The sequence below is a fragment of the Cherax quadricarinatus genome, chromosome 52 (genome assembly GCF_038502225.1).
Source record: "Cherax quadricarinatus isolate ZL_2023a chromosome 52, ASM3850222v1, whole genome shotgun sequence".
Taxonomy (NCBI): domain Eukaryota; kingdom Metazoa; phylum Arthropoda; class Malacostraca; order Decapoda; family Parastacidae; genus Cherax; species Cherax quadricarinatus.
In genome coordinates, this window is record NC_091343.1 from 15156472 (window position 1) to 15178308 (window position 21837).

At 39.8% G+C, this 21837-nt stretch overlaps 2 protein-coding genes across 5 annotated transcripts in view; one reads left to right on the forward strand and one right to left on the reverse strand.

Annotated features, from left to right (window-relative positions):
- LOC128696831 (endoribonuclease Dcr-1) overlaps positions 1-21837 on the forward strand; it is a 127153-nt gene that overhangs the window by 49774 nt on the left and 55542 nt on the right. For all 4 annotated transcript variants that reach the window (XM_070096088.1, XM_070096087.1, XM_070096090.1 and 1 more), the window contains exons 5-9: positions 8433-8558; positions 11154-11311; positions 14780-15024; positions 17319-17445; positions 19795-21730. In XM_070096088.1, the coding sequence (XP_069952189.1) occupies positions 8433-8558; positions 11154-11311; positions 14780-15024; positions 17319-17445; positions 19795-21730 (2592 nt within the window). The remainder of the gene's footprint in view (positions 1-8432; positions 8559-11153; positions 11312-14779; positions 15025-17318; positions 17446-19794; positions 21731-21837) is intronic.
- LOC138854214 (piggyBac transposable element-derived protein 3-like) lies at positions 2862-5387 on the reverse strand. The gene is made up of 2 exons (XM_070096091.1): positions 5358-5387; positions 2862-5092 (listed from the first exon to the last, which is right to left on the reverse strand). Exons 1-2 carry the CDS (start codon positions 5361-5363, stop codon positions 3218-3220), a joined length of 1881 nt encoding a protein of 626 aa, XP_069952192.1. The 5' UTR covers positions 5364-5387; the 3' UTR covers positions 2862-3217.

Here is a 21837-nt window from a genome sequence, read left to right on the forward strand (position 1 = left end):
TGAATGATGATGAAAGTATTTTCTTTTTGGGGATTTTCTTTCTTTTTTGGGTCACCCTGCCTCGGTGGGAGACGGCCGAATTTTTTAAAAAAAAAAAAAAAAAACATTAATATCAACTCTACAACTTATTTATTTATCACAATTGATAATATGACATACAGTGGACCCCCGCATAATGATATTAATTCGTTCCTGAGAGCTGATTGTTATGCGAAATTATCGTTATGCGAATGAATTTTCCCCATAAGAAATAATGGAAATCAAATTAATCCGTGCAAGACACCCAAAAGTATGAAAAAAAAAAATTTACCATATGAAATATACATTTTCCTACACACAAAGAGAAGGATACATGCACAATAGTAGAGTAGTACATGCACAATATATATTGTGCATGTACTACTCTACTAAATGAAGAATAAATGACACTTACCTTTATTGAAGATGCAGCAATGACTGATGAGACACTGTGTCCTGGGAGTGCCTTTTCCTCCTGAGTACTGTTGGTCCTGTTTGGCATTTTCTTCCAGAACAGGCCTTATCACACTGTGTATGCCACTACGATTCTTAAATCTCTCAAACCAACCTTTGCTGGCTTTAAATTCACCAATATGAGCACTAGTTCCAGGCATTTTTCCCTGTTCACCTGGGTGTTAGTCGACTGGTGTGGGTTGCATCCTGGGAGACAAGATTAAGGACCCCAATGGAAATAAGTTAGACAGTCTTCGATGACACTGACTTTTTTGGGTTATCCTGGGTGGCTAACCCTCTGGGGTTAATTGTTTCTTGGTATTCTCAAGCCACACCAACAATGGTGCTACAGCAGCAGCAGCAGCTGACAGTGCTACAGCAGCTGACAGTGCTACAGCAGCAGCAGCTGACAGTGCTACAGCAGCAGCAGACAGTGCTACAGCAGCAGCAGATGGTACTACAGCAGCAGCAGCAGCTGATGGTGCTACAGCAGCAGCAGCAGCTGATGGTGCTACAGCAGCAGCAGCAGCTGATGGTGCTACAGCAGCAGCAGCAGCTGACAGTGCAGCAGCAGCAGCAGCTGACAGTGCTACGGCAGCAGCAGCAGCTGGCAGTGCTACAGCAGCAGCTGACAGTGCTACAGCAGCAGCAGATGGTGCTACAGCAGCAGTAGACGGTGCTACAGCAGCAGCAGACGGTGGTACAGCAGCAGCAGCAGCTGACGGTGGTACAGCAGCAGCAACAGCTGACGGTGCTACAGCAGCAGCAGCAGCTGACGGTGCTACAGCAGCAGCAGCAGCTGACAGATTGCATTTTCTTGGACTGCAAGAAGGCGTTTGACACAGTTCCTCACAAGAGATTAGTGCAAAAACTGGAGGACCAAGCAGGGATAACAGGGAAGGCACTGCAATGGATCAGCAGCAGCAGCATCAGCAGTTGACCATGGTACCACAGTATTTCGATAACATTTCTCACCCTTTTTACCACAGGGTTGGCACTAGAAGCTTTCTTGGGGCCCATGGTCACTTATTTTGCAGATAAAATCACCAAAAACGCTGTAATAATACGAAATGTTCCAATTGTATGCTTGGATGTTACCGCGGAGGCTGGCTTGTAAACAATGCCACCGGCGGAACATGGGAGGCTGGCTCAGGCCTCACATAGACGCGTCTCGGACGAATAGCATCGAGCGAGTTTTTTAGCGCTATGCGAGGCAAAGTTTTAGTGATAAAATGTATTGCTATGCGGATTTAACGTTATGTGATGCCAACGGTATGCGGGGGTCCACTGTAATAAGCAATATAAATAGCATAGAAACATGATATATACTCTAGAATGAATAAAATGTGTCATCATGGGACGAGTGGTAGCGGCCACTCCCGAGGTAAAAGTACAGTGGAACCTCGGTTTTTGTATGTCCTAGTTTGTATATAAAACTACATGTGTTTTTTGTAAATATTTTTGAGTGTCTGGAATGGATTAATTGGATTTACATTATTTCTTATGGGAAATGTTAACAAAAAATATATTTTTTTAGAGAATAACTACAGTTTTACATACAAACTAGGGCATATGACAACCGAGGTTCCACTGTAATTATTGCTCTGACCATATCTTCCCATTCTTGCCCTTCTGAGGTTTTATTATAAGAGAAAATGAAGTGTTTGTGAGGCTAACTGCACTAGATCACTAGTTTCATAAGGAAAACATTGAAACAAAAGCGATTTTTCTTGTGTTTTTCTATGATTTCATGCTTTAATTCAATAGACATCATCATCATCCACTTCTCAGCACTGTCCTTTGTACTTACTTTCTTAGGACTCATGGTTAGAAAAAAAGAAATTTGGCAAAATAACTGCACAAAAAGCACAAAACGCTGGGATGCTGGGTAGATGTTGTGGCGTTCACTGCGCCAACTAGTGGCGGCGTATATGAAGCTCGCTTGTAACTTGGATTTTGGCCTGCAGCTCAAAGCAAAAAATCGACTGAGTGACGGCTCGTAACTCGGAAAACTTGTAAGTTGGGGCACTTGTAAGTCAAGGTACCACTGTATTCCTCATCTATAACAACTTAATGATTGACTAGTATGGACTAAAGCATTCTTTAGTTTTCTTTTTCAACTTGTGGGTTTGTGATAATGGAACATGTAAATATTTGCAGTAGTAGCAAAAGAATTAGGAGGTCTAGAAGGAAGCTACATTTTGAATCATAAAATGTTAATTGGTCTCCTGCTAGCTTTAGATATATAATTTGTAGCATAGATGCTATGTTCCTAGGTAGTAGGTTGGTAGACAGCAACCACTCAGGGAGGTACAGTAGACCTTTGTTTAACCCTTCATCGCGCAAGGGGTCCGAAAATTTGAAATTCGAACTGAACTCCCTATGGTGGATAGAGTAACTCAATACAAGGTCACTGATCCCATATAAATTGATTTCTGATGGTTAGTTTTCGAGCAATTGCCAATCTCCGAAGACCGAAAATATTAGGCCGCCCCCGACAAAGTGATTAAAAAATTTTATGTTGCAAACTTGCAATTGTTAATAAAACACACCAAAACAATTTTTTAAATTTAATATACAAACAGACAATATAAAAAACATAAATGGAACTTGTATCAAAACATTTTTTAATTGTTACAAAAATATAAAAAGGAAGCAAATATCAACAATGCCAAATTGCAAAGTGATGCAAGTTTCAATCCCTATATTCCTGAGATTCATTTGGAAGACCAATGATTCTATATTGCTAATTGGCAAGATGGAAGTCTGTGAAACAATTTCTATCAGTCTTTATGCACAGATTTACTTTGCATACACTACAGACGAATGACGATGTTACCGTTTTTTTCGAGGTGCTGCAATACTTGCAAGTAAACGGCCTTTGCCCTGCCATTGGGAAGTGCATTAGAGTAATGTCTTTCCTGACACTGTCATCAGGCATTTCTGTACGTGTTCCCCTCCCAGGTTTCACTATGCCAACACCATTGGAAGTACATGGTGAATTAGTTGGTGAAGGTCTTGGAGTTGTTCTTAGGCTGCTCCCTCTAAGGTTTTGTCCTTTAGACCTTGCAATTTCAGAGATAGAATTCCTGAAATACTTCAGTTGCATACACTTTTGCTTTATTGCTCGAGAATCACGGCAATAAAGCAGCCATGCATTCACAACAGCAAGATCAATAATATAGGCAAATAGCCGCATGTACCAACGTTTTGATTTCATTGGTGTTTTGTAGAGATGCATCAACATGTTGCTTTTGTCAATACCTCCCATGTTTGCATTATAGTTCTTGATGACTGCAGGGCACGATATTTTCTCTTTCCTCTTTGTACCCTTGTTATATCTCTCAACAAGACTCATGGGCTCGACCCCAATATCAGTTGTCACTAAAGTCACAACTTTGGTGTCCTTCCATCGTACAACAAGGACACCATCATTGTTGTTGAAGCAAAAATTGCCCCTGACCACACTGTTTTTTTCCATTTGTTTGATAGGCACCAGATGTGGCTTACCACATCTATTGTCACGTACTGTTCCAGTGTATCTGCAGTTATACTTATCTCTTAGTAGCTTGACCAAAGGCATACTTGAAAAGAAATTGTCAGCATAGATTGCTGATGTGTTTGTCTTGTTCATAGTTTGTGCAAGTACCAGAACAATCTTTGTACTTATTGGAAGTTTAGATTCTTCCTGTGGCAGCTGTATGGGATGTGTGTCAAAAGTTGTTGTGCCTTGATACATGAGTATATCATGTATGAGTCCATCTTGACTTGCACGACAAAAAAGTTTGAAACCCCACTTATCTGGTTTTGTTTTGATGTACTGCCTTAGGTTTCCAGCAGTTTTACCCTTGAAACCAACCATGACTTCATCAATAGATTGCTTGGGTGTAGCTGGAATTTTCAAGCAAGCATTAGTTAGTTCAGTGTAAAGAGGCCTTACTTTGTAGAATCTGTCATTATCCTTTTTTGTGTTGTCATTGAAATGAATATGACTTCTAAGGTACCTAAACCTCTTAGACGCCATGCTATCTGCAACCTGTTGGCTCCTAAAAGCAGCTTTCCAATAGTCTTCGAGGGATGGTAGTGAATTAATACCCATGAACAACAAAATACCTATGAACCTCATGATCTCTTCAGAATCTGTTGAAAAAGTACTATTTACGTCTTGTTGCCTTGTATACAAATTTGTTTGATATGCTATGTTATCTATCATGGCTGGAGTAACGAACATACGAAAATACTCATATGGAGACCTAATTGCAAGAGGCTTTTCATGTTCATATGCCGGCAAAGGATCATTTTCAATGTCATCTACGGTCCACTGAGATGAAACTTGAAGAGCAATATTCTCATGGATCTCTTCCTCATCCGGGTATTCCTCAATCCTAAAAGTTTTCTTTTTCCTCATTACTTTCTGCTTTTTGGCTGGCCTTTCTTCCCTTTCTTCCTCCTCATCATCACTTGACATCTCTGCATCCTGTGCATCCGGTGGCAAGTATTCATCACCACTATCCAGCAATTCTGGTTCGTCTACCTCTGGTTCCGAGTCACTGTCTTCAGAAACGCAGACATACCTCGACCTGCTGGTCGACTGCTCCCCATAAAACAGCCTCTCATGGAACTGGAAGGACAATAGAAACCTCCTGTATAAATCCAGACCACTACAGAGTTCATATATGCAATTGAAAATTTTTTATAAATATTTATTTGACTAAAATTGGACATTCCCGGAAACTCGCGCAATACCGAAATAATTCGGACTAAAATGCTTGCACTTTTTTCAACTGCATGCTACACTCACATTATGCTTCACACGGACTTTAGGTATATATCAAAATATGCCTAAACTATTCATGTAAGCACTAAACACAACAATCAGTACTTACCGACATTGTAGAATGTATAATCCAAGAGTAGATTAGCAAGGGTGGAGGGAAAAAGGCGCGTATGTTCGAAGCCAAGCCGCTAGTGTTTATATTTTGATCTCTCAACCAATGGGAAGGCGGCAGAAGCGAACTGTACTTAGCTGAAGAGACTCAGGGAAGGCTTGTGATTGGTTGGAACTAAAGAACGGGAAGCTGGCCGCGCGGGGCGCGAAGTATGACACGCGCCAAAAACACGTAATTAATACCGAATTTTCCCGGCCAAGCACGATAAAGGGTTAATACAGTTTTGTTTGATATGTTTTGGTTATACTGTAGCTCTATTGAAGAACTGTGGAATATTTTTGTATAACACTTTGTAAAATTAACTTAACACTGTTCAGTTTGTGGGAGGGGAAAAAATTTTGAGCATGTCGCCCGTGGGATACACACCGCTTGGCTGTGGATTAGGCCATTGACTCAACAGGGGAGACCTACTGCCACCCCTACCACCCTCTGCCACCCCCACCACCCTTGTCCCAGTCTTTGGTTCATACCTGTGTAGTATGTACCATCCTCTGCTAGGAGTTTATATCTTTTAATTGCCATACCTTAAATCTGCTAAGCAATCATGGCACCCAGTAGGCAGACAAGTGTTGCAGAAAATGGCATGAAAAGGTTTAAGTATTTAAGTCTTAGAAATAACAAAGAAAATAGAGATATTAGACAAGAGATAGCCTGTGGCCATAATGAAGCATCACTTTGTGCACATAAAAACAGTGAGGTAAATATGAGTTTGTGTAATGACTGACTGACTTACTGGCTTGACTGACTGACTGAAATGGTGTCTAGAGCAGTTGATGTCTTACCATAAGTTGTATAATGTACTGCGGGGTAAAATAGAACAGAAATCCATTACAGAATTTATGCACACTCCAGTGCAACCATTGACTTCAGTACCGGTACCTCTACCACCCACCTCAGCCCAGTAGGGCCACTGTAAGGTATTGGAGCATGTAGAGACAAGCAAGTAAAAAGGACTGTAGAAAGGTACTTATCGTAATGATGGCTCAAATAATCTTGAGTATATAATTGCCCCAAAGGAGCATATGTATCAGCATTTCATTTTGACATGATGCTGTGTAAAAAACTTACTGGGGATTTTGGTAAATCCAAACATGCTGTGCCCTAGCTATCTGCTGTGCAGCCGACCTAACTGGGTGCATAACTGACTAGACTTACCTGGGTATTTGTATCAGACCCACAAGGTTTTCCCTAGCTTGTGGTAGGGAAAGTATCCCGATGTTTGTTGTCTTGATTGAAGTAGTAGTGTCTCACGGTGCACTGTCTCTGAAGATTGTTCGCAACATTCTGTTACACTACACCAGGATCAAGATTAGTTTTTTTTTTTTTTTTGTGATAATTTCACAACAGGAAGATAGTTACACTCCACTGTAATAGTTCTGCCACGAGTTGTGAGATTCTAAGAGTCAAAGCACTGTTCCTCTGTTCAGGAACAATGCTCGCGCAACACACACTTCCCCTTCTACTCCTAAAGCCAGTCTGATTTCTGCCCCGTACTTCGCCCTGGGGTGCGGCCCTAAATTGCTGACTTCAGCATATTTCCCTTCGAGGCTTTGTGACTATGCTCTTGTACACGCTGCTACTGCATCTGTTTCCAATTGCTGTCGATCAGAAGCAAGATGCCATTTGCCCTTTGAGAGGATTGTCCCTTGGGGGCCTGAAAGGGGGTTATTGGAGCTGATCCCTCCCCCTTTCTGGAGAAATTTTCTCCACAATCATTCACAAACACCAGCACCCACAATTTAAGGTAAGAAATACTATTATTTCTGTTGCATTTGTAATCTTAAGCAGTAAAAGCAGCATAATACATCATGACAGTGAACTGCAATTACATATTCACTTTTATTTTTGTAAGATCTGGAGGTTTAAAAAAAAAGTTGTTTGGCTTTTTTGGGGCTCCCAGGAACGTAACCCTATTTTTCCCACAAGTTCTTCAGTTTGTCTAGCACAGTTTTAACTAAAATGGCGCTTTCAGGAATGTAACTACCATGTTAAACAATGGTCCACTGTGCTACCGTCCTGCTTAGTGAGTGTAAAATAGAAACCTGTAATTGTTTTACATGATAGGATTGCTGGTGTACTTTTTCTGTCTCATAACCATGTATGGTTTCAGGTACGTCTTGGTTACTTCTACTTGCACTTAGGTCACACTTCACATGCATGTATAAGCATATATATACACACCCCTCTGGGATTTCTTCTATTTTAATACTATTTCTTGTTCCTGTTTATTTCCTCTTACCTCCATGAGGAAGTAGAACAGAATTCTTCCTCCGTAAGCCATGCATGTCATAAGAGGAGACTAAAATGCCAAGAACAAGGAGCTAGTAACCCCTTCTCCTGTGTACATTACTAATTTTAAAAAGAGAAGCTTTCATTTTTTTTATAGGTCACCCTGCCTCGGTGGGTTATGGTCGGTTTGTTGAAAAAAAAAATGCTCTGTTAGGTAGATTCAAGTTCCGAAGGTAGCACTATGCACTTCGAAGCATTCCAAATAGTCATTTGAATTTTGATGTCAATTTTTTTTAACAATACAGCTATTGAATATGTGATAGTGAATGTTTACTTCTTTGGACCACTCTGCCTAGGTGAGACACTGCTAATGTGGTTAAAAAAAGTACAGTACTTTGTATTCCTTGAACAATGGTGGAAGTGATGCATCAGTTACTTTCCAGTAAACTGAAAATTGAGCAATAATACTGGTAAAAGATGGATTGGTACCTTATTCTTTTTAACGCACTGGCTGTCTCCCACCGAGGCAGGGTGGCCCAATAAAGAAACACTTTTACCATCATTCACGCTATCACTGTCTTGCCAGAGGCACACACATACAACAGCTAAGATGTCCCCCTAAACAGGAGGTATCCCAAACCCCTCCTTTAGAGTGCAGGCACTGTACTTCTCACCTCCAGGTTATTTTTTTTTTTAACAAGTCAGCTGTCTCCCACTGAGGCAAGGTGATATATTATTTACTATATATTATTTAAATTCAACAAATGTTTATTTTTTCTTCAGGTGTTAATAATGACAGTGGATGTGCTGGAGCAAGGCTTGCAAGCAGGAGTCTTACCACTAGATATGCTCAACCTTCTTGTCATTACCGATGCTCACCGAATGGCAACTTCTCCTACTATTGCTAAGGTATAAATATTTTTGTCTTTGTGCTGCTTAATAGTCGGAGACTCAGCCGCAATAATAATAGATGGAGAATTGAGCCTCCAGACTTCATTTAGTGTTGAGTTGCATTAGGTAGGTCACTGATACGCGAGAGGAACTGGTGGCAACCAAGATTAATTTTTTCACCCTTGTGTTTCTGCTGTTGCTTTTAATGCTCAGAATGGTTTTTGGGACTTAACAAGCTGTTGGAGTGTGAGCAGGGTAATATTTTGCCAAGGGATTCAAGGAAACTGGTTAGCCAGACTTGAGTCTTGGAAGTGGGAAGTACAATACCTGTACTTTAAAGGAGGGGGTTGGGATATTTGCTGTTTGGAGTGACATCTGAATTGTCATATCTACATGTCTCTATAAAGGCAGTGAGTATGTGTGAATGATGAAGAAATTTTTTCTTTCTTTTTTGGGTCACCCTGCCTCGGTGGGAGACAGCCGGCATGTTGAAAAATAAAAAAACACTAGCTGACCCCCACTGAGGTAGGGTGACCCAAAAAAGAAGCATTTTCACCATCATTCACTCTTATTACTGTCTTGCCAGAGGCATGTTTATACTACAGTTCAGATGCCCATCCAAAATGCAAATATCTCCACTTTTTCTTCAGAGTACAGGCCCTGTACTTTCCACCTCCAGGACTAGTCTGGCTAACTGGTTCCCCTGAATTCTTTATTGAAACATTTCACTTGAAGACCCATCTTTTAAGTCTGTAGAAAATAATAAATCTGGTAAGCATAAGCATATGTAATCCAGAGAGTACAAAAACAGGAGGCATGAGGTAAGAACCTGAGTATATCAGGTCAGGTCAGTGTGTGCTGATAGGTAGGTGAGCCAGGGGTCCTGGTAATTAAAAACTTACTTGGTTCTGGGTGATCATGTTTGTAGTACAAATGAGAGCCAATTAACCCTTTGTTTCAGTCGTCTGTATACGTCTTACGCGCCACTGTTTCGGACATACTTATACGCATAATTTCTAGCGGCTTCAAATCAAGCGGGAGAAAGCTACATGAGAGAGAATGGGTCTGAGTGGTGGGTGTGCACCCTCTGAAAAAATCTGGGACTCATTGGTGCATTGTGGGAACACCATCTTGGTAGTCCATTTTCACCATGCCTCGCAGTAAGAAGTACCTCACTCCTCGGCGGATTGGAGGTCTTTTGTTCCCAAGTGATAGCTCTAACAGCAGTGGAAGTGTCAGTGAAAGTGAATTCCATGGTTTTCAAGTGGGTGTGACCGAAAACAGTGCCCAGGATAACATAATTAGTGATGAAAACCCAGATGACCCACGACCTTCCACCTCTGGTGCTGGGCCAGCTCGTTCACGTTCACCTGTACCAGGACAAAAGAGGAAACTATTTGCCCGTGTACAAGACTCAGATGTGAGCAGTGAAAGTGATAGTGATTTCAAAGCTAATGAAAGCAGTTCTAGTTGTAACAGTGAGGGTGAATATTCCCCAGTGAAGCGGCAGTATATACGGTCTGGTAGTGTGTCATATGCTGTTCCAGGGGGAAGGAGTAAATCTCGGAGCACATCCCATGGCCCTACACCACGACCTGATAGTGAATATGACGATGTTGTTATGATGGGTATGAATGATGTGAATGAGGCAGCAGGTGGTGGTGATAGTGATGGTGGCATGAGTCATGTGGCATCAGCAGCGGGCCACGCTACTACCGACGCTGCTGACTCTGCACGACTACAACCAGCCTCACCCAACCCCACACTCCTACAACCTGCACAACCACAACCACGTTTCATTATCCAGAACCCACCAGCAGACCTCATCTTGGATTGGCAGCAAGGTGACGAGTTTGTTCCCAGTCCCCACAACTTTGATGAAACACCAAGTGAAATATGGCCATCGTTTACACTTGGGAACAATGCTGCTGAACTGGAATGCTTTCAATTATTCTTCGATGAACTGCTGATGGACATTATTGCCAGGGAAACCAACACATACTATGAGTACACCATGCATCTGGCAAGACACTAATAGTGTGAATGATGGTGAAAATATTTATTTTTTGGATCACACTACCTAGGTGGGAGATGGCCACTATGTTAAAGAAAAAAAATAATGTTTCTGCCTTTTTCTTAGGTAACCACTCTGTGCCAGTCCATGTGGTGTGATGACATGTTGCAATGTAAAACATCAATAATGCTTCTACTGCTTTCTTAAGCATCGCTAATGCCAAAACCAATGCTTTCTTCTCCACAGGTGCAAAACTGATTTGGTATTTTTTCAACTTAGTAGAGTGGTAACAGACCATTTGAATGTTACCTTTTTCATCACTTTAAAACTGTGTATGTTAGAAGGCTTGTTATTATGCTGTGAAATAAAACCTTAAGATCCACTGATGCATACTTAATATACAAATTGGAAATAGTAAAATGAAACAGATTTAGTCCATCCTGCACAGTCTTCAAGTTGCAGGTTTGCTTAATAATCATCCATGATAGACCATGTATTTTTTTTTATTTCCAATTTGTGGTTCACCTGTGATTTGTGTGTCATGTACTGTGATTTTTATTATTTTTTATTTTGTTTGACATGGTGTATATTATTTTCAGGTTCTAAATAGATGTGGAAATAGCCGAATTCTAGGCATGACTTCTCCTGTATTAAGTCATTCTTGCTCTCCCCCACAACTTGAATCCTTCCTAAACCACCTTCAGAAAGCCTCCTCTTGTAAAGTTGATACTGCCTCAGAAATAGTCACTGTTTTAAGGTAAGCATTGTATAATGTTTTTTCTGTATTTATCATAATATATTGCAGTTATTTGAACTATCATGGCTTTGCCATGGTCTCAGTATTAAATTTCGAATAGATAACTCTCTTTCTCTATCTATCTCTCTCTTTTTTATTCTTTCTTTTTAACACATCGGCTGTCTCCCACCAAGGCAGGGTGGCCCGAAAAAAAATCTTTGACCATCATTCACTCCATCACTGTCTTGCCAGAGGCATGCTTAAACTACAGTTATAAAACTGCAACATTAACACCCCTCCTTCAGAGTGCAGGCACTGTACTTCCCATTTCCAGGATTCAAGTCCAGCCTGCCAGTTTCTCTGAATCCTTTCATAAATGTTACCCTACTCACACTCCAACAGCACATCATGTCCTCTAAACCATTTACCTCCATTCGCTTCTATCTAACACACACACGCATGCTTGCTGGAAGTCCAAGCCTCTCACACACAAAACCTCATTTACCCCCTCCTTCCATCCTTTCCTAGGCTGACCCCTACCCCACCTTCCCTCCATTACAGATTTATACACTTGAAGTCATTCTATTTTGTTCCAGCATCTCTACATATCCGAACCACCTCAACAACCTCTCCTCAGGCCTCTGGATAATAGTTTTAGTAATCCCACACCTCCTAATTTCCAAACTGTGAATTCTCTGCATTCTATTCAAACCACACATTGCCCTCAGACATGACATATACACTGCCTCCAGCCTTCTCCTTGTTGCAACATTCACCACCCATGCTTCACACCTATATTAGAGTGTTGGTATAACTATACTCTCATACATTCTCCTCTTTGCTTCCAAGGACAAAGTTCTTTGTCTCCACAGACTCCTAAGTACACCGCTTGCCTTTTTTTCCCTGATCAATTCTATGATTCACCTCATCTTTCATAGACCCATCTGCTGACACATCCACTACTAAATATCTGAATACATTCACCACCTCCATACTCTCTCCCTCTAATCTGATATCCAGTCTTTTGTTACCTATTTTTTTTTTGTTATCCTTGTCACTTTACTTTTTCCTGTATTCACTTTTCATTTTCTTCTTTTACATACCCCACCAAACTCATCCACCAACCTCTGCAACTTCTTTTCAGAATCTCCCTCAAGCACAGTGTCATAGCAAAGAGCAACTGTGACAAATCCCACTTTGTGTTAGATTCTTTAACTTTTAACCCCACACCTCTTGCCAACATCCAAGCATTCACTTATCTTACAACCCCATTTATTTATAAATATATTGAACAACCATGGTGACATCACACATCCTTGTCTAAGGCCTACTTTTATTGGGAAATAATCTCTCTCTCTCTCTCTCCTGCATATTCTAACCTGAACCTCACTAGCCTCATAAAAACTCTTCACTGCTTTCAGTAACCTACCTCCTATTCCATACATCTTCCACATTCCTTCCCCCCCCCCCCATCCACCCTGTCATACACCTTTTCCAAATCTATAAATGCCTCAAAAACCTCTTTATCCTTATCTATATACTGTTCACCTATATGTTTCACTCTGAACACTTGGTCTACACACCCCCTACCTATTCTAAAGCCTCCTTGTTCATCTGCTCTCTTACTCTCCATCTTACTCTTAATCTTTCAATAATAACTCTACCATACACTTTGCCAGGTATGCTCAACAGACCTATTCCCCTATGGTAGATTTCAGTACCTTTATTTGAATTATAAAATTATGATAAATTTACATTTAGTATATTTAATAATAAAATTGTGTGATGGATAATTCAGGTGTTCTTTAAAATTTTCAGTGTCTGATGGCATATACAAATTCTGAGCCGTATTATAAATGAAGGTCAGCCTCACAAGAAAGGGAAATTCCCAGAGAGAATCATACACTGGACAACAAAATATGTTTTTTCAGATTTATATTTTGTATCTCAGTCCAAATATTGTAATAGATTACACCAAGGTAGCCTGTTATAATCTGCTCTTGTAAATAAACAAAATGGGTTACACTTGCCTGTTCCTGTAAGCAGTAGCATGGCATCCAACTGTGTTTAATAATGTAAACACATTGCATAAACCCACCACACACCCAAAATGAAATTTTTCTACCAAAACAGGGTGACTCAAAGCAGGAGCCACATCATCAGTCATACAACAGCTGTCTTGCCAGAAGTGTATAATTGTACTTCAAGTGTCTCCAGATTGCAACATCCCTTCCTATCCTTCAGATTGTATGCACTTACCAGCTCCAGAACCCAAGACCAGCTAACTGGTTCCCATCAGTCCCTTCATAAATGTTCCCTTACTCATGCTTCTACAATGCATAAAATTCACAAAACCACTCATGTCTAGTCAGTAAAATATAGTATGCTTGCACTTTCCTGCTGGACACTCAAGCAAGCCTCTATCACTCAGACCTTCCTTCTCACCATCCATAAAACTTTTCCTTGAATGTTTTCCACGTATTATATCCACTCGGGATGTATACACCCTCATTGTCATTGTGTATGTTGCTCCATTCTTTCTCTATAACCAAACCATTTTGACACACATTCCTTTATTCTTGGAAAGCAATGTGTGGTATGACTACTATGCAAAGAATTTGGAATGTAGTGATTAGATGGCGTACAGTTAAATAAAGCGGAGGAGGGGTTCGGGTAATTAGGGCATTTGAAAACAATAGAGCAGACTAGGATAATCAAGAGGGTGTATAAATCCAGGGTGGAAGGAAGGCAAGGTAGGGGTCTTCCTAGGAAATGTTGAAGGTAAGGAGTAAAGGAAGTCTTTAAGTAGTAGGGGGATGTGCCTTAGTATCCGCTAATGAGTGCATGTGTTATTAAATCAGGATGAGTGGAGAGAGGTAGTTTTAGGAGTTTGACATGCTGTTGATGTGGGGTCAAAATAACATTTTGGAGGGAATTCCAGGAAACTGGAGAGCCAGGCTTAGAGATCAGGAGTTGGGAAATACAATGCATGCATGCTGAAGGAGGGATGTGTATGTTACAGTTTGGAGGGTCGTGTGAACTGTGATGTCTATATACTTCTGTTATGACAGCTATTCAGTGAATGATAGTGAATATTTCCTTTTTTGATTGACACTACCCTGTTAGGAGCTGGCTAATATGAAAAAAGATGTCTTTTGATTTCTATGGTCTTTATTGCTTGTAACTTTTTCTTATACATCTCTTATGTTTTGTTCTAAAAATAATTTTTCTTCCATATTTTGTTGTAAGGCCATATTACAGGAAATGTTTAGTTTCCCCAGGCAGTGTTACCTTTTATTTTTATACAAAAAATATTCATCATGATTAACTCTGTACTAAAATATTTACATATAAATTGGATTTGATATTCATTCCAGCCCTGAAATTGCCATTCTTAACACTCATTTCTTATGAGGTCAGACATTGGAACCAGTTTTGTTTTTATTGAATTTTTTATTGTAATATAACCCTTCTCTATCTACACATCAGGTATGTAAATAAGCCTGTTGAGAAAATTGTGATGTGTCGTGATCCTTCTCCGGATGAACGTTTGGAGGTGGAGCTGGAGGTACGACGTCTAGTAGGGGATGCTCTCAGGTTTCTTGATGATCATCGATATGATCTTGTGGAAGTGTATGGACCAGAGTATCAAGAGTTCTGTGATGGTTTACCTGATCCTAATAATGAACCAAGGCAAATCTTGATGGATTTCCTGGATGTGCTCAATAATTTAGGTAAATGAAAACTTTCAGTAGCATTTTGTTTCATATCCCAGCAAAGGTTGGAAGGAGGGGGTCAAGAAGATTTTGAGTACTAGGGGCTTGGACATCAAACAGGCTTGTGTGAGCATGTTAGATGGGAGTGAATGGAGGCAAGTTGTTTTTATGATATAACATGCTGTTGGAGTATGAGAAAGATAATATTTTTGAAGGAAAAACCAGATAGTCGAGCCTGAGTCCTGCTCTCTGAAGGAAGGTAGGGATATTGCACTATGGAGCCTCATCTGAATTGTAATGTTGGCACACATTTGGCAAGGCAGTATTAAAAAATAGTTTGTTTTACATATCATTTTTTTTCCTAGTAATGCTGCTATTTCTGTAGCAATAATTAATGCAGTCCTACTTGATTTGATGTGTATGGAATAGGTGATAGGGCACTGAATGCCATTTAAAGTTTTTGAGGATGGTGAGGCTTAGGTTAGGGTATATAGGAGAGGGGGGGAGATAATTTTTCAGTTACAGTAGACCTAAGACAGGTGTGCATGATGACACCATGTTTGTTGAACATATTTATAGATGGAGTTGTAAAAGAAGTGAAAAATAGGGTGTTGGGGGGGGGATGAGGTTAAAATATGCAGATTCTCATAAAAAAATAGTTTTCACAGTTACTTTTTGCTGATGACACTATTCTTTTGGGAGATTCTGAAGAGAGGTTGCAAAGGCTGGTGGACAGATTTGGAAGGGTATGTAAAAGAAGGAAATTACAAGTGAACATAAAGAGCAAAGTGATGAGGGTAACAAAACGAGTTGGAGGGAATATGGAGGAAGTGAATGTGTTCAGATAGAGGGAAATGTATGGGAATATAGTGGTACCAATACTTATATGGATGTAACGCATTGATTGTGACTGTTGCAGCAAGGAAGAGGCTGGAGGCACCGGAGATGCCATGTGGTGTAAATATGCAGAGAATTTGTAGTTTGGAGGTTAGGATTAGGTGCAGTTACTAAAAGTATTATCCAGAGGGCTGAGGAGGGGTAGAGGTGGTGGTTTGGACAGAGAGATGGAGCAAAATAGGATGATTTGGAGGGTGTGTATATCTGTAGTGGAAGGAAGGCAGGTAGGGGTTGTCTTAGGAAAGGTTAGAGGGAGGGAGGTAAAGGCAGTTTTGTGTGCAAGGGGCTTGGACATCAAGCAGGCATATGTGAGCATCTTAGGCAGGAGTGAGTGGAAACAGATGGTTTTTGGGACTTGACAAGCTGTTGGAGTGTGAGCAAAGCAAAATTTTGTAAAAGGATTCAGGGAAACCTGTCAGCTGGACTTGAATCCTGGAGGTGGGAAGTACAGTGCCTGCACTCTGAAGGATGGGTGTTGATATGTTGCAGTTTGGAGAGGCATCTGAACTGTAATATGTCTCCCTCTGGCAAGGCAGTCATAGACTGAATGATTGTGAAAGTGTTTCTTTTTCAGGTCACCTACCTTGGTGTGAGATGGCCAGTGTGTTTAAAAAAATTTCATTTATAAGAACATGTTCCTTTATTGCTAATGTTTGGCAGTGCTAGTTTTCTATACTGATGAGAATGTGGCAGTTGCTATGGAAGGTTGTCTCTCTAAATTTCTTGAACTTTCGTTTAATTTTTCTTATGTTACTTTGCATTCCCTTTAGAGTGTTGTAATGAATTATTTATCTTTCTGGTTAAAACAAACTCTTGATATAACAGTCCAATAGGAGGATTCTTTGAGTGTCTAATAAATCGGAAAATGTTAAGAAATCATTGAAAAGGCACTAAACTATTCTATATATAATGCAGTAAGCTCTCCTATAAAGCTGTTGCAAATAGTGCTATTTTTTTTTTCAGTGCAATTGAGAAAGCACATTCAAAATTGAATAGTTAAAAATCTTTCTTTCAACACGCCGGCCGTATCCCACCGAGGCGGGGTGGCCCAAAAGGAAAAACAAAAGTTTCTCCTTTTACATATAGTAATATATACAGGAGAAGGGGTTACTAGCCCCTTGCTCCTGGCATTTTAGTCGCCTCTTACAACACGCATGGCTTACAGTAAAAGAATTCTGATAGTTACAAATATACAGTAATAAACACTGAAGTTAAGTGAATTAAAAGTACAAATTACCTAGTGGAATTTGTATTTCAGATGTCCATTATATTGAGGTCTGTTATATCAAGGATTTGCTGTACTGTACTTGGAATTTTGCAGCATATTAGAAATGAAGTTTTCCCTATGCAAGCAAAAACTGTTTTTGATTTAGTATTTAATATATTTACAGTGAGCTAATTTGTTTGCCTTATAGGGCTGTGGTGTGCTGATAGAGCAGCATTGTATGCTTTAGTTGAAGTGGAGAAGTTGAAGAAGAAAACTGCTTATGATCGTCACTACCTCCTACTCTGCATGATCTTTACAGTTATGGCACGAATAAGGTGAGCTACAGTATTTTGGCATGTATTTCTTGGGATTTGGGATATGTGCTGCCTTATTAGATCTCATTTTGCAACAGGTAGAGAATGAGTAATGGTGAATGTGTTTCCTTCTTGGATCATCCTGCCATAATGGGAAAAGGACTTTGTTAAAAATAAATTGATACGTTTGGGAAGTTGCAGAGGTTGGTGGATGAGTTTGGTTGAGTATGTAAAAGAAGGAAATTAAAAGTGAACATAGGAAAGAGTAAAATGATGAGGATAAAAAAAAATTTAGGTAATGAAAAATTGTATATCATATTGGAGGGAGTATGGAGAAAGTGAATGAATTCAGATATTTGGGAGTGGACTTGTCAGCAGATGGGTCTGAAAAATGAGGTGAATCATAGAATTGATGAGAGGAAAAAGGTGAGTGGTGCACTAAGGAGTCTCTGGAGACAAAAAAAGTTATCCATGGAAGCAAAGAGGGGAATGTATGAAAGTATAGTTATACCAACGCTCTTATATGGGTGTGAAGCAGGGGAAGCGAATGTTGCAACAAGGAGAAAGCTGGAGGCAGTGGAGATGTTGTGTCTGAGGGCAATATACACTGTGAATATAATGCAGAGAATTCATAGTTTGCAAATTAGGAGGTTTGAGTTACTAGAAGTATTATCCAGAAGGCTGAAGAAGGGTTGTTGAGGTGGTTCGGACATTTAGAGGATGGAATGAATTAGATGACCTGGAGAGTGTATATAAATTTGTAGTGGAAGGAAGGTGGGATAGGGGTCAGCCTAGGAAAGGTTGGAGGGAGAGGGTAAAGGCAATTTTGTGTGTAAGGGGGAATGGACATCCAGCAGGCATGTGTGAGCATGTCAGGTAGGAGTGAGTGGAGACAAATCGTTTTTATGGCTTGAAGTGCTGTTGGAGTGTGAGCAAGGTAATATTTTGTAAAAGGATTCAGGGCAACCAGTTAGCTGGACTTGAGTCCTGGAAGTGGGAAGTACAGTGCCTGCAATCTGATGGAGGGGTGTTGATAAGTGCAGTTTTTTAACTATAGTGTAGGTGCACCTCTGGCAAGACAGTGATGGAGTGAATGATTATGAAAGTTTTTTTTTTTTCTTCTTTTTTTTGGGTCATGCTGCCTTGGTGGGAAACACCCAATGTGTTAATAAAAAAAATTGAGAGCATAACTTTTGAACATCGCAATTTGATGAGTACAGTACTAATGCAAGCCTATAATATGCAAAAAAAATTTTGAGTGCATTTTCATCTATTTGCCTTCATTTATGACTGGATTATATACAGTGGAATTTCAACTTATAAATGGGCTCCATTCCCAGTGTTTCAACTTGCAAACAAATGATTTGTAACTAAACTTGTTATCCTGAATTCTGGTACAAATGGGGGTTATATGTTAAACATGTTAGTGCACAAGTATTGCTTATTCTCTTCAGTATTTCATTATCTCCTTCATATATTACCTACTTTTTTTTATATATGTTTCTTCCTCCCACTCTTCTCCATTCCCCATTCCCTGATCCTTTCTGCCCATTACCACTTCTTTCTAACAACATACAAAATACTCAGGAATTGATAGGGCAGACAAGGAGGTTGTTTGAAAGGTGGGAAACAGATACTTGGGGAGGTCAGAGGTACGTCAGAAAGCATTTCTTCAGTCTCAGGGTAGTCAGAAAGTGGAGTGACCTCGAAGAAGTGGTAGACATACTTCATACGTAGTTTTTAGAATAGTTTCAATAGGGCCAATGAAGCTAGGAGTAAGTGAATTTAGCAAGCAGTAAGTTTAGAGGTGGGGCCAGGAGGTGAGTACTTTCCACAGTCCTTTCTCCTGTTGTTCTCACTCCTTTTATCTGCTTGTATTTTTCACTGTTCTTCCTTCTTGCCTCTCATTCCCCTCTCTTCTCCCCTCCCCATTTTTTTTTTTTTTTCACTCTCCTCCTTTTTCCTTCCTGTCATTAACCCGTAAACGGTCCAAACGTATATATACGTTTTTTCAACATTTGAAAGTATGTAAAAATAATAGATGTTTTTTTTGTTGTTATATTTGAAAATATGTAAAAAAAAACATAGATCTACTTTTGGAGCACTACACATGTGAACGTAGATCTGCCTGGACCGTTTACGGGTTAAACACCTCCCTCCCCATCCTCTTAATTTTTTCTCCCTTCCTCTCCCTCTTTGCTCTTCCCTCCCATTTACCATTTCCAATTCTCTCTTCCCCTGCTTTCTCTCCTCTTCTCTTTTTTCCAGTTCATTATAAATACTAAGAAAGTTGGATATCTAATAATATACTATAGTTGATGAGACCATTGTAATGTCTTGAGATATTAATTTGAGGTAAATTTTTTTCAGGGCTGTAGTAGAGCAAGCATTTGATAAATACACAGAACTTGATCAGATTTTGAAATTTTCAACTCCTAAAGTTCTTCGTTTAGTGGAAATCCTTCGTGAGGTGCGGCCACTCAATTTTATTGATCCACGTAAGAGAAGAGATAAATTGGAAAATACTGAAATTACTAAAACTGGAACTGCTGTAGATGGAACTGAAACCATTGATGCCAAATCTGTAGAAGACAGCAAAACTGCCATACAGAATACATTAGAGGATACGAAGGAAGATGATAATTTGAATGTGAAAGCCAGTTCTAATTTTCTTGAAATCACAGGTGAATTATCAGAAAACAGTGTGGCTCAGAATAATTTAAAAAATATTGTTCAACCCAGTGAAAATCTCGATGAAATGGAATTAGCCGAAGAAGTAATAAATGATGAAATGTCCAAGTCTATTAGTGAAAATTCGAAAAACTTGTTAGAAAATACAAAATCTGAAATTAGGTTAGTTAATGAAACTGTATGTGAGACAGTTCCTAAGTCATCTTGTGAAAATAAGATGTGTGATTACATCGTAAGTGAAAGTGTGTGTGAGTCACCTAGTAAATTAACCTTGCTGAGCTCAGTTACTAGTGACTCTAGTGTTAAATCAGAATTGCCAGGGAAGGAGACTGACAAAACAATGGAAGTTTGTGGAGAGTTCACATGCAATGGGTGTATTTCTGTCAGTGAAGACATAAATGAAACTGGTGATGTGTCAGATGATGCAGAATTATATACACCTGCCCCAAAGTTATCTACAGAATGTACAAGCAAGGCTGTGTCCAAGTCATACACAAGTGATTTTGAATGTTATACTAGTGAAATAGATACTAATGAATGTAAGATAGCTCTGTCAGGATCACTGGAAGAAGTTAAGACAAAAGAGTTCAGTGGTGAAGATATAATTCAAAATTGTATAAAGCAAGAGTGTGACCATGTACAGAATGGGAGCATTGTGTGTATTGACAGTATGCAAAGTAAAGTACAAATGGATCCTGATTCACAAATCTGTTGCAATATACTTGAAGCTGTAGACAATAAGAAAAGCAAAGATGGCTCAGTCTTAGAAGACAATTTATGTAGACTTAATGTTAAGAAATCATCTTGTATAGATGGCTGTGAACTAGAAATTTTGAGCTGTGATCCATGTAATGGACTTTTGAGTGCCAAAAGTGAACTTCAAGATACTGCCAACATACAAAACATTAAAAATGTAATGCTATGCAATGGATTTGCACATGGTAGTCATAATGGTTTGTCATCCAGAATCTCAGATGATGTTGATTGCAAATTGAATGGCCACATTGACCTGGATAAGCTTCCGTCAAGTCGTAAAGGTAAGAGTGATAGTGTAAGTATAGCAAAGGCAGATACCGAATGCTGTGCCTCAGTACAAAACCAGTTTAGCATGGAAACTTGTTGTGATTCCATTGCTGAAACTTCCGCTTCTCTTGCTACCTCCAAGCTGCCTTGTGAGGCAGTTTCTGCTCTTGCTACTCACGTCAATATCACAACAAATTCTCACAATGAAATAATGATTGAAGAAATTGGTGACCAAGTGGATTCTTCAGATAGTTTAGAAGAAAATTCTACACCTGAACAGTCAAAGATAACACCACCACCAAAAACATGCACAGAAAGTGTAGATAGTTGTCCAGGTAATTCTAATACTGGTTTGAATTCAAGTAATGAAATGGAAGAAACTAGCTCAACTGCACCAGTGGTATCTTCAGAGGCAGCTGCAATGGCTGACACACTAGCATTGCTGCTTCCTAGTGGGGGCAAGGGGCGTAAACGACGGGATGACGTTAAGGAGAAGGTGAAAGTCCACAACCCTGAAGATCCTGACTCTGTGTGTGGTCTAATATTCGTTCATCACCGTAATATGGCCAAGATTATATACAGACTCTTAAAGGTAGGAACCCCTCAGTGATAGAATGTGTGTGCCTTGATGTTGGTGAAGAGCTTCTTGTTTTACTTTCTTTTTTCCAAAAGAATTAGAGCTACTCTTCACTTCCTTGT